Here is a 14,021-nt window from a genome sequence, read left to right on the forward strand (position 1 = left end):
TCTAAAAGTAAAAATTGAAGTAGATTTCTTCAAGAAAATCACTTAAACGTGAAGAGGAAATTTTTTGCCAAAATATTTCTAAATATTCGCATTTTATTCTCATTTGTAAAAATTTGATCTTTGTCAAATGGTTAATTGTTTTGTGTAACAAAGTTGCCACAACCTGCTAAAAATATCATTAGTGAAGTTGGGATTTTCTACTTAAATATCAGAAAAAGTTTGAGGAAGTTATAAAAGACTGATGATATAATAATTGAGTTATGTACTTCATAAGTTTACCTACTTTAAACTTTAAGCGAAACCATTTCATTTATCTCTTAGATAATTTTAAAATCATTGAGAAATGTTTGCTTGAACGTAAAAGCTTACCGCACATATCGCAAGAGCAATAGATGTCCCAGTGCTAAGTGTGCAATTGCCGCAGCAACATTTTTCTTGCATTTTAGAAATAAAGCTCTGATGACCGAACAGTACGAAATGTAATAGCGAAAAGACTCAGAAACAGATACTGCATTCTATTGTTTACGAATAATCATAGGTTAAGGATTAATCACATAGTAATAGATAAAATGAGCGTCGAACAGAGGTCATGTGTTTGTGTTTCGATAAATACATGATTGCCCTATTAAATGAGAAAAAAACGATGATTATTCTAATGCAAGCGTAGTTATCTAATGTTTAGATTTTAAACTGTGACTGAGAATGCGTACGTAAAGCTGCCATTTTTCTAGAAATTGCCAGAATTATTTATCAATATAGAAAGGCCTGGAAACTATCACTTTTCCTTAATCAAATTTAATAACAATTTAGAAGTGCACAAACTTGTATAATTTTGTGTTTTCTAATGTAAAGCAAAATTTTAAGTGATTATTTACGTATAGAGAGAAAACTTCATTGATACCGCATCGTACAAATGTACGAATTTGAATCAGAAATCTTCAAAGCATTAATTTTTTAAGTGATTAAATATGTCATTTCTCATAGTTTATTATTTTATTGCTTATCTAACAGTTGTTATTTTACTTTCTGTTCGGAGCCATGCTATTTATGCCTAAGTTTCTAAAGCGATGAATCGCCTCATGCAGTAAGTGTGTAATTAGTTGAAGAAAGAAGACTGTATAAAACATACATTTATTTCTGTTACCCAATGTTCTATACTGTAAAACTGACAATTAATATAGTAATATTAAGGAGATAGCCCATGAGTTCTACGCCTAATTAGTGAATCAAATCCAAATAACCATCCCAGTTATAAAATCTTGAATTACATGATACAAGAAATACCTTTTTCGCAGCTTCAATCCTGAAGAACGCAAAAGCGATTTTAGAGCTACAGAGATACGATGGTCATCTTTGCTTTGGCCGAGATCACTTGAATCATAAAACCTCTAAAAATAACTATCGCTTTTATATCATCTCCTCCTCTTTGTTCTTACTCTTTACTTACAAATTCCCTCCTCACCGTGAAAATCATTAGAATTTTAAAAGGATCATAAGTTCAGTTTTCAGGTATCACACCTTCTACTGAACGTCAAAAGAAATTCAGGTTAAAGGACTCTTACATATAGTGGTAAGCTATAAATGAAGGTAGTCATCTCTAATTCTTTGTTTTTACTTAAAACCGAACCCTTTTTCATTTTGTTTTAGGCTGCAGAAGTTACGCATTTCAAAATCAAATATGCGTAATTTCTTCAGACACATTTAGAAATGACTTCAAAATGCGAATTAACTTACACTTTTTGACCAGATTCAATTACTTAGTTCAGTTTCGTACATTGGTTTTTTCCTACACACTTCATTGCCAAAATAACCTTTTGCAGCTTATACCGCTTATAACTGGACTGAATTATTTAATTTTGGCAAAGATATTAAAATTGTCTGTTTTAGGGAAGGGATGCCTTCATTAAAAGCCTTCTAAGAAAACCTGGCTTGTAATTACGTTACATATGAGGAAATCATGAAAACGCTGATGCTATGAACCCGTTCTCATGGATCTCAATCAGGATCAAACTACCAGTGCTTATCCATGAGTGGGATCTGTAGTTTATGAAAATGATGCCAAATGCACTAGGATTTAAGAAATTTATTACACTATATATGTCCCAAGTATTTGTTTATAATAGATAGATATTTAGATGCTTTTATATGAGGAGTAAATATATAGCATTCTACTTTAATTAATCAGCGATCTTTCCATTTTGGTTTACTATACATTAATGAACTTCCATCAAAATTCAAATTGGGCTTAAAGTATAAGTATGAATCTATTTGCAGAGTTTATCGGACAGCATTTTGTAACTTAAACTGACTGCTACACTACTGTGAATTTCTGCTGTTTTGTATTAACTTGCCGGCAAAGATTTCCTTGTTTTGACTTTTTGTGTGGATGGTGAGCGGCTAGTCAAAGTCACACAAGGTTTAAATTAGGTTTTGCTGATATAGTGAATTACTCTTAAGTTACTTTGCATTGAGTTATTCTGCCCGCCAGCTAGCAGACATTTTGTTTTTATTAATTTCAGTTTGTGTAAACGTTAGGTTGATGTGTTAAGATGCACATATAAAGGGTGGGCCATCTAACTTTTGCAATTTGAATCAGAAAAAAAAACTAATGAATGTTTATTTTTTTTTTTTTTCAAAATTATGAGTTTATTAGAAAGATTGGACATTTCATTTAAAAATGAAACACAACATCAGTCAAATGACTGCCACGACTGGCTTGACAGTACCCCATCCGATCAAACCAATTTTTCAATACATTTTCAATTGTCTGAGCTCCAGTCACATAAATGGCAACTTCGATTTTGTGCTTCAAGGCATCAATCATCTTTGGATGGTTAGCATAATGAATTCCCCACACAAAAAAATCCAACAGGGTCCAATCACAGCTCCAAGGCGGCCAATTGACATCAGCATTTCGGCTGATTATTCGATTACCAAAAACAGTGCACAAAAGATCGATGGTTATGTCAGGTAAGTGGCAATAACATATCTCATTTCATGGGAGGCCAACTTTGACACATAACTTTTCAACAGAAAAATATTTGAAGTATGTTATGTGAAAATGGTTTGCTTTATTTAATTATGGCAAAGTACTCGAGGGCTATTTACCTAAGGTGAAGGCTGTCTTCGTTGGAGGACTTCCTAATGGAAACTGGCTTTAATACACGTTATACATAAGGAAAACTAAGAAAGCGTCTGCACAGCCAGCCCAATTGCCAGGATTCGAAACCTGGACCAAATCACCAGTTGTTCCGTTGCGATTTTTCCGCTCAGCCACCTGGTGGGCTATCCGATAATGGAAAAGATCAAAATTTCGTATTAGGCAAAAAAAAGGTAGCCTAGTATAATACGAAGCTATTGCCATTTCAGTAATGCAAAACGATTTTGATACTGTTTAATTATTTTGTTTAGCTTATGGCAAACTATACGCGGCCTCTCTCTTAGTATACTGGTACTTTGACCCGCATTCAACCCCCTGCTAAAACACTCATTGCATGGGCGTTTTTGTGGTTTGAACCATACGTACATGGGTACGATATAGTTTCCCTTTGAAAGTCTGTCATGAAAGCATACTCTCCCTTAGGCAGATCGCCTTCGCATGCTTTGCCATGATCTAACAAGCCAAACCAAACATAATCCCAAATGATGACTCATAGTCAAGGCATGTCTTCATGAAGAGCTAATTGAAATTGGCTCATATTTATGTTAAACATGGGCTAGCCACGAAAACTGGTATGCAGGAAATCCATTTGCCAGGATTTAAACCCGCTTCAAACTATTAGTATTCAACAATTTTACTGCTACGACATTGGTAGCCTTTTGTAGTATCTGTATCAAAGATCTTTGCAAAGTAAACAAGACAAAGACATAATTATTGTGTAACAATGTATTAATTAAGTTTGGAACTTAAAAATAACTTTAATTTGTGGTATTGCTGTTCAGCATTAACATTTGGAGAGATGTTAATTTATTTTATAATTTATTTGAAATTCGTTTAATGTAATTAATTAAATTCTTTAGTTAATTGTTCTTCTGACTGTAACTTTTTGGGGGGCAGTAAATCTAACTCTTCCATACACTAACTGTTTTACTTAACTTCCACTCCATTAATTTTAAACGATTTTATACCGATTTCTTTCCAAACAATGTTCAAGAAATGTGTATTTTTTCCCTAGACTTTAAAACTGTTTTGTATTTCAAATCTTAATAATAAAATTTTTTAAACAAATATTTTTAAAATTCCTTCAGTATATCAAATTGTTCAAACTGACTGAAGTTTTCGAGCAGAACATTTTCCTTTCAACATTCAAGAAATTTTTACATGTCAGTTCTCCGTTTTAAGGAATAACACAGCCACACATACGAGGAAAAAACTTAGGCATGCTGAAAGCACAGTTTTAACATTTCAAAATATGAAAAAGAATATACCATTAAAATAACCTGCACCTAAAATACAAGGGCAAACAAAAAAGCTGGTTGCAACATTTTATATTTTCTCTTCTTAACGAATCAGAAATTGTAATCAACTTTTAATACAAAAATAAAATATTTGATTAAATAAAAATATTTAAAATATTTGATAATACATGATTTATTAAAAAGTACATCTTCTGCTACTATTCTTACTTTTCCTGCTTTTACTAAAATTTGATGATGTACTATAACAAAGGGGGATTCTGTTTGAGTTTTGTTTGTATAAAGGAGAACAAGGCAAACTCTTGTAAGCCGATTTATCTTCATTCATAAACTTGCAGTTGCCAGAGAGATAATACATACATTGCACAAAAAAAAGGTGGGGCAGTTCTATATCTCCCGTGACGAAATTCAACTTGTGTTTCTTCTTATGTCTCGAAAGCACGACTTAGGATATGTATTAGATTTGTATATAGTATTGTTCTAATATAGGTATTTTCACATGAAATCAGACCTTTTTCTAAAATGACATGCCGTTTCCCATATTTCGATTTTATGATTCAAATTATGCCAAACTGCCAGATTTTTAAAAAGTTTAAGTAGTTTTTTAAAAAAAAAATAGCTCTCAAACTTTGAACTCCTCAATGTTAAATGAATTAAGTATATATTTATTAATATTATTTATAAAGCTTAGTTGACTCTTCCTTTCCTATTTCGAAATTTAGGTTCATTCCAAATAAAATTTGCGCGTTTTTTACGATTTATTTTTAAATTTTGTATTTTTAAATATTTATAAATTTTTCAAAAAAAATTCGATAATCTATACAATTTTTACCATCTTCTTAAAGTAGATGTATTTCTAAGCATACCACTAAAAATTAGTTTTTTATTCAATATTTCCGAAGGTATAAGTGAATTTATATATTGGTGCGTTTTGAAATTCAGCATATTTGTGGAAAGCGATAATAACATCAAATGTGATTTAGGCACATTATTAAAATTATTTGAAAGTAGGAACGATGTGACTTTTCTCTGCTCATGCACAATGTAAAAAGTGAAAGGAAAAATGGTTGCCATATATTAAGAAGTTTGCCAAGTGAACTATTCTTGGCGCAAACTGAAAGAAATGCGGCAAGCTAAACTTGTGAATTTCTCCGGAAATTTCGCACCAAATTTCACAAAAATTTAATATATAGACATAATTCAAGTTGTAGAATATAAAAATTTGGAAAAAAATTGGCATGTAATTTCAGAAAAAGTCAGATTTTGTGTCAAAGTACCTATATTAGAACAATGCTATATATAAATCTAATATATATCCTAAGTCGTGCTTTCCAGATATGAAAAACGCAGTTTGAATGTCATTAATAGGCCCAGCAGAACAGGAGATATAGGACTGTACCTTTTTTTTTTTTCGCAGTGTAACCTGCTGTCTGATAGTGATACTTCACTCTTAGAACTCTTCTGTAAAGTGCTCTTTTCAAACAGACTTCACACCCAATTAAGAGCTCCGTGTCAACTGACAGGTCCCTGCAGAATGGTAGGGGAAAGAACACCAGAGCGTATCTTTAAACATGTCTTTAAGCATTTTTGGCCAAATTTGAACTTCATGTATACACGTCTTAAACATTTTTTGAGCAATTTTAAATTCATGTAAACACATCTAAAGCATTTTTAAAGGAAATTCTGAAAACGTTTAAACAGCTCTTAACCAGTTAAAGGGTTAATGTTCATTAGAAAAGTGGAACATTACATTTACAGATTCATAAGCTCTCATGCACATAGCAGCAGTATGCCATGATATCTCATGAAATGAACTTTATTTTTTTAACAGACATTCTATCGATTCTAGATGCGAGATATCAGGATTTTTGATGCAAATAACAATTATATTAAAAAAAGCTACAAAAAATTGTTAGAATTTAAGGAATAACAAAAAGCCAAGTGAAATATATTGTAAAGTGGACTGGCAGGGATACAGTTGCAAATCAGGAGTTATCTGCACTACTAACATTTTTGTCATCTGAAAGTCTCATTGCACAATATTTCTCTATTATCACATTTTCATCTATTTTAGACTTGCAAGGTCTTTCAAAGCAGCTCTCATCTTCAATGGTTTCATGGACTTCTGAACTTTTCCCCAAAATTTCTCTTGTCAATCCCGCTCTCCACACAGCTATTTCACTTCTTGAAAAAGTTCATTTGCATTTTCCCTAATGTTTGCCCTTAACTTTACACAATGTTATTCTAAATTCTGATGTTTTGCTGTTATCACATAAAGCAACAAGATATCTATAGAAAACATGCTCTGGGCAGAAAATAGAAACTTGTTCTGAAGTTCAGACAGATTTTGTTTGATCTTCTACACACAAAGGGACAGCGTGACCAGTTCCTGCTCAACATGAGCAATGTCATTAATGTTCTTATACACCTTGTAAATAGCTTAGTTGTTAGAGTATCTCCCTGATGTTGCACTTCTGTCAATGCCATTTAGATTTTTGCTCATAATTCAGAATCTGTTCAGATGAGCATGGAGAAGGGTTTCATTATGATATAGTGGATTCTATGGAAAGTGCATACAGTGGAAATGATCCCAAAATATGATGGCTATCAAAAGGAATCTTATACTAGAAATCTAAGTTAGAGAAAAAAATAGAAGAAAAAAGTAATAAAAGTCGATTCTTTAAATTGCTTCCTATCACATGCTGTAGTCAAATTACTTTTAAAATTGCTTTTGTGGCAAAAAATGAAGAAGCTCTACTTTTTAGAATTTCCTTTGTATTTTTTTATACTCTTGAAATTGGTAGGTAAAGTACACTGAATTATGCAGAAAAAAATAAATGCTAGATTTATATTCAGCAATGTGAAATCAGTAAGAAAAATTGCAAAAACGTGAAAAGGTCAGGAAAGGGTTCAAAACCAGAACAATAAATGTAATATTTTTAGTTTTAAGAATGTATGTTCATAATAATAGAACCTAAAAAAGTGATTTTTTTCATTAAAATCTGATTAATACATATCTACTGCCCTTAAAATATTTCATGTACATAAACTAAAATTGAAAGGCAAATATGAAAAATAAGAAATGTCATTGTGCAGTCTTTCCTACAATTTAACCAGCATTTATTAGAAGTGCCAAATTAGATTCTGAATAAGGTGAGTTTTCATAATCATTTCACAGCGTATGATGAAATAAGCATCAAAGCAAATGAATATCTGCCTTGCATGTTATAGCCATTATACTGTTACAGGCAAAAACCAGCTTTTGAATGAATACAGTATTTTTTTTCAGAACTGTAACTTTTAGAATCACTTTATCAGTTAAATTTATTGCATAAGTCAGAAGTAGATTTCCCATTTTAAGTAAATGGATTTCGGAAAAATGTATAACCTGAAAATGTCTTAAATCACTCAACTGTAATGTTTCCAGTTCACAGACGAAAGGGGAAAAAAGTGAAAACACTAACACATAAAACTGAGCATCTGCAATAAAGAAATCATTCAAGAGTTACACCCATTACCATTTATAAATCAGTCATTGGTAGAGTTAGATAAACAGCTTTCATGATTTAAATATTAGCAAAAAAGAAAATGGCAAACTTAATTCAATGGACAAAAAGGTAGCCGTCATGGTTGTCTGAATAAGGCAAAGCACATGAAGGCTATTTACATAATGGGAGAGGTGATTTGTGGAGAAATTTCTACGGGGAACTAGCTCTTATTCATAGTATACATCAGGAAAATCATCAATAATCAAACAAGCAGCTAGCTCGTTTGCCTTGGTTCGAAACTGGGATGAACTTCCGATATTCGGCCACTGGTGAGGCACAAGAAAATGGCGATACTAGTGAATCTTCGATGAAGAAGAACAATTTCCCCAAAAATCTGCATACAAGCAACAGTTTAAATGAATTAACTGCAAAGGCAAATGAAGTTGTAAATGTTTATTAATGATTTTATTTATGACTATGCAATAAAATCTGAACACAGAATAAAAAGATTTATTATAGCAATATTAAAAGATGTGTTTGAGAAGGAACAGAACCTTGGTTTACTATGTTACATCATAATGCATTAATAAATTCCCCAAGCTCATCAGGAAAACTGTTAAAACTTTTGGAAAAAAGTGCACTTTTAAAAACCACCAATTTCAGTAAATGAAAATGGATTCCTAAAAATCCACTTTGGCTTCCTCAAGGAATTATTTTGTTCAGAACTCAAATGCTTTTCTCACTACTGCCTACATGGTTTTTAATTCCCACTCTAAAGTTTCTGCAGATTTATTAATTAATTTAATGTGGTCCTACATTGAATCCTAGTTTGAATTTAAACAAAGATTACATTTACAGACCAACTCATAATTCACACCGATATATTTTAAATTTATTTCAATCACAAAATACACATTTACAAATTAAAGTCTCACTCCACATCTTAAAACAGAAACATGCGATTAAAATTCATACTGCTACAAAAATCACAAAAGGTCCTCTGGCAAAATACACTGTTCCTCTTCAAGGTCCCGTTTCAGTTTTCGTCCAATCAATTCATAGAAATTTATAGGATCCCAACCTTTGTGTTCAGCTACTTTTACATCAATCATATCTTCATCTAATACAGTTCCACATGGGAGATATTTAGAAGTAACAATTGTTTTGCCTAACTGGAATAAAAATATTCAGAGTTTAGATTAAGGAAATTAGAATATTGCTTTTAAATACAATATATAGTATGAAATTACATTAAAACAAGAGAAAAATATAAATTTGTTTTCATATTATTCAGAACACTACTAGTAACTTCCATTACTGTATGTATATGCCTATATAATTACTAGGTCAGCAAATGCAGAAAACATCTTTTATCATTCTGCTGTGCTTGCTTCTTATATAAAGAGTGTTCAAATGAAAAGGTACAAAACGTTGTAAAAAACAAAACCAGTTGAAATTTGAATATGCCACTTTGGCATAACGTAGTGAGTTTCTTTTCAAATACATAAAGTTACCAGTTAAATAACTCATTAATTAAAATTTTACTGTAGGCCGAAAGTTAATGAATATATGCATATGAGCACATAAATTGCTTTCAAACACAACAAATGTATCTATTAGCTTTCTAACGAATAAAAAAGGCTCTGCCATTTTGAATGTTTACGGTTTCTAAAAAGATATATAGTGAACCTGCTTTCCTAAATATGCAAAAAATTCAGTAATTGTAGATATGCAGCTAAAATAATGCAAAACATATAACAATATTCAAGGATACTGTGTTATTTATAGACTTTCCAAAATTTCAAATTGCTCTAAGTCTTCCAATAATTGATTTATGGAAGGAAAATATAAAATAATAAGCCACATCAAGAATAATTCGTATAATATATACAACTATAAAATTCAAATAATTCATATCATAAACATGAGTATTCAAGAATAATTTATATCATATAATTTGTATTCATAAATGAACAGGAGTATCCATCTACTCAGTTACAAATTCATCTATTGTACGAGGGCCATCCAGGAAGTAGATTACGTTTCCATCTGTGTCCGCTAGGGGCGGGGCTAGCGCGGCCATCTTGGGGTCAGAGCGTTGCGCAGCTCAGTCTGCATCTAGCCGTGCTAATGAGAGGTTCGTGCTGTGCTCCGTTCAGATACTGTGACGGTTTGAAATGTCTGCGTTAATTGAAAATCCCGCGAGCTGCGAGGTGCGCTCAGTAATAAGGTTTCTGACTGCAAAAAACTGTAAACCGATAGAAATCTATCGGCAGCTTCGTGAAGTGTATGGGGACAACATTATCACTGAAGGTGGAGTGCGTCAGTGGGTCATAAGATTTCAAAATGGCCGAACCAATGTTCACGACGAAGATCGAAGTGGGAGACCCAGCATAGTGACCGCCGAACTTCTCGAAAAAGTCGATGCTAAAGTCCGTGAAAATCGAAATTTCACAATAACGGAACTTTGAGTTTTCCACAAATTTCGCGAAGTTTGTTGCACGAAATCATCAGCGAAAAGCTTGGTTACCACAAGTTTTGTGCAAGATGGATTCCAAAAATCTTGACAGAGGACCACAAAAATCAGCGAATGGCTGCAGCGTTGAACTTTTTGGACGCTTACCATAAGGATGGTGACTCTTTACTCGATCGCATCGTTACTGGTGACGAAACATGGGTGAAACATGTGAACTGTGAAACGAAATTGCAATCAATGCAGTGGGGGCACACAAGTTCTCCCCAAAAACCCAAGAAATGCATGCAAACAATGTCGGCAAGGAAGATGATGGCGACTGTTTTTTGGGACAGAAAAGGTGTAATTTTGGTGGACTTCCTGGAAAGAGGCACTACAATAAACTCTCAAAGGTATTGCCAAACTCTCCAAAAACTCAGAAGAGCAATTCAAAACAAGCGCAGAGGAATGTTGAGCTCTAAGATCTTGTTGATTCACGACAACGCCCGGCCCCACACGGCAAATGTCACTCGTAAAGTTCTTGAATCTTTTAAGTGGGAGTTGTTTCCTCATCCGCCGTACAGTCCCGACCTGGCACCGAGCGACTTCCACCTATTCCCAGCAATGAAGAAGTGGCTGGCTATGCAGCGTTTTGATGATGACGCACAGCTGCAAGAAGAGGTAACGAAGTGGTTGAAGGCGCAGGCGGCCGAATTTTTCGACGAAGGAATTTCCAAGCTCGTACATCGCTACGATAAATGCCTTAATTTGTATGGTGACTATGTAGAAAAGTAGTATTTGAGTGTGGCTTTCATCTGTATATAATAAAATTTGTTTCCTATACTTTGTTTATTTTTTTATTCCAAAACGTAATCTACTTTCTGGATAGCCCTCGTATTTGTTACATACAGGTTCTTAATGGCAATAGGATCTTAATGGCACCCTCTCAAGAATGTCTGAGATGACAGATGTCTATGGTGCTGTTAGTGATTATACAACCACATTATGGACCAATTCAGGAAAGTGTATTGGTTTCACCATGTATCTGCATGTATAGTGCATGGAAATCTGCAGTCATGGAGATTGGAAGCAAAACAACCAATGCTTCAGCTTCCTTTGAGCAATATGCAACATCTGAAGGACTTCTGCTCATCAATGCCCAATGCTCACCAGCAGCTGAGCAGTAAAGTCATTAAACACTCGCAGTTCATCCTCGTGAATGGGCTGGCAGCATGGGTATTTCCGTGTTTTTTCCCCATGCATAAAGTGTATACGAGCCAGTTTCCCTCAGAAAGTCCTCCATAAAGCTATCTCTCTCCTTAGGCAGATAGTTCTCAAATGCTTCTTCATAAGAAAATAAACCAAACTACCAATGCCCACCATGACAAGACACGTTAATAGCTTTGCTGTTAAGGATCATAAATAGCTGTAACATGTATCTTTAGTAAAAAAAAACTAGGTGCATTAGAGACAGTGCCTAGTATCTACACATAAGCTGAGGCAATGTCTTCAAAGCAACCATCCAAGGGCCTTGGTTTCCCTTGAATGCTACAGAACAAGAATCAACACTTACAATGGAGCATTCGATAACACACCTAGACACACAAATGGTGTGACATTCCTGCTTTTGCTTACCATGATGGTCATATACATGCATGAATACACACAAAGTGAGTTACAAATTAAGATTCTTGCACATTTTTTTTTTTTTTTTTTTTTTCATTATACCAGCCCAGCACATGTACTGACAGTATGAGGAGTTATTCAATACACATCTTGTTCACCTCTAGTCTGCATATACGGTATTCTAACCAGCAAACCATTACCTTACTGAAGATTTAATGCCCAATCTTCTGAGCCTCTGTCATCCCACCTTTTAGTAGGACAACGTGAGACAGCATGTGACAATTTCTACATTTTTCAATACAGAAGACTTTTGATTCCTATGTTAGCCTGAAGCATTTGTCTGGTCTCTCATCAACTGATAATGTCCAGTCAGTGGTTGCAGAGAGATTAGCATGTCAGACACACAAATTATGAGACAGATTTGAAGTTGCCTGGACCAATGCCTGAATTGCCATTCAAAATCTGCTTAGTTTTATGCCCCAACTGTATGTCAGCTGCTATTATTATTTCACTCTGCTGTGTTAAGCTATTTCAGTTTGTTCTGTATCTCAAAATTACCTGAAACTAATCAGCTCATCTTTCCATTATCACGTATTTATCAAATAAATATGATTCTGCTAACTGCTTCTTATCATGGCACAGCAACTTTATTGGCCAATAGCCAGCAAAATTTACAATATTTTTGTAAAAGGTGTGCTGCTAAGCATAAATTTTTTAAAAAATTATCTTAATGAAAAGATGTTAGAATTACATGTATTCAAAAGTTGGCCTAGTACTTGCAAGTTAATATAAAATCATGTTGCATTTTCTTTGAAAAGCAGGTTATCTTGCCATCCATAGACTTAAGATTTTCAAATTTTACAGTAAAAGATTCAAAACATGCTAAAATTTCACCCTTACCTTTAATTTCCAAGCTTAGCAGATCACTAAGTATATCATATTCTCAGGTAAAAACTGATCGTAAATAATCTTAGTGCAAAGTTCAAATCAGAAACAAAACTAACACTGTAGTTGAAATTAGGACTTACTTTTATTTACAAACCCACTGTTTGACTGCCAAAGTATGGTGAAATTGTCCTAAAATAATAAAACTCTACTTTGCTGGTTTAAAAATATTACTGTGTTAGGCTATATATTAAATAAAAATGGAGCTAGAATAAGCTCACATCTTTATTCAACTGCCAACTAAATAACATTTCTCATTGCCTTCTACAAAAGATAAATTTAAAATATCATAGAATTGATTTTCAACAGGCCCTGCCAATTATGTTATTAAAATGTGTAAATCAACAGAACTTTAGGTGAAAACTTTAAAAATTTAACTAAAATTAACTAACAGATTGCAAAAGCAATTCAAATAAATAAAATTTCGTGTAGAAAAAGTTATCTAAGAACATAGCCCTTATTCTACAAAATATACAACATATTTAGCCATCTTTGAATGAATATAGAAAGGCAACATAAAAATCATGTAGAAAATCTGTAACTACTTTACTTTTAATTTGATCCTTTGTAAGAAGAATCCTTTCACAAGTATGTGTGTAAAACAAAAATATTTAGTATCCTATTATGAATAGAATTATAATGATTATGAGGTCTACAGAAAAGAAAGATAATGGTTTAAACAAATAAAAGTAAATATGTTATATATATATCAATCTAGTGCACAATGTAATGCATTACTGTCATGAACATTTTAGAGATAAATGCTTGATTGAATCAAAAGTCATTTTATACTGTTATTATAGTGCATTTTATACACTATAATAATACTAAAGCTGTAGATTGAAAAGAAACACTAAAGCTGATAAAGTTAAGATCAAATTCAAGTAGTAGAAAATAATAAAGACTTATACAAAACTCAAATTCACAGTGTACATAGAGCAGAAAAAATTTTCTTCTACTCTGAGTCTATGCATATTGTGAATTTGAATTCTGTACATAAAACCAAGAAACAATGAGCATGCTTAAATTGGGTTTTTATTATTTTATGTAATTAATTATTTTTGCCAGACTTGGAGCACTGAATGCAAAAGCTG

At 33.0% G+C, this 14,021-nt stretch overlaps 2 protein-coding genes across 3 annotated transcripts in view; both read right to left on the minus strand.

Moving 5' to 3' along the window:
- Positions 1 to 523, minus strand: part of LOC118205490 (uncharacterized) — a 48,714-nt gene extending 48,191 nt beyond the window's left edge. The window contains exon 1 of one of the 2 annotated variants that reach the window (XM_035377776.2): positions 370 to 523. In XM_035377776.2, coding sequence (XP_035233667.2) covers positions 370 to 441 — 72 coding nt within the window. In that variant the 5' untranslated portion in view covers positions 442 to 523. The remainder of the gene's footprint in view (positions 1 to 369) is intronic. The other variant, XM_035377777.2, reaches the window with a different exon arrangement.
- Positions 524 to 8,774: 8,251 nt separating this feature from the next.
- Positions 8,775 to 14,021, minus strand: part of NANS (N-acetylneuraminic acid synthase) — a 36,301-nt gene continuing 31,054 nt past the window's right edge. Inside the window, exon 7 of the mRNA XM_035377778.2 lies at positions 8,775 to 9,076. Within this exon, the coding sequence (XP_035233669.1) occupies positions 8,891 to 9,076 (186 nt within the window). The 3' untranslated portion in view covers positions 8,775 to 8,890. The remainder of the gene's footprint in view (positions 9,077 to 14,021) is intronic.

This window comes from Stegodyphus dumicola, chromosome X1 (genome assembly GCF_044657685.1).
Source record: "Stegodyphus dumicola isolate Sdum_Otavi_A_Nest chromosome X1, ASM4465768v1".
NCBI lineage: Eukaryota > Metazoa > Arthropoda > Arachnida > Araneae > Eresidae > Stegodyphus > Stegodyphus dumicola.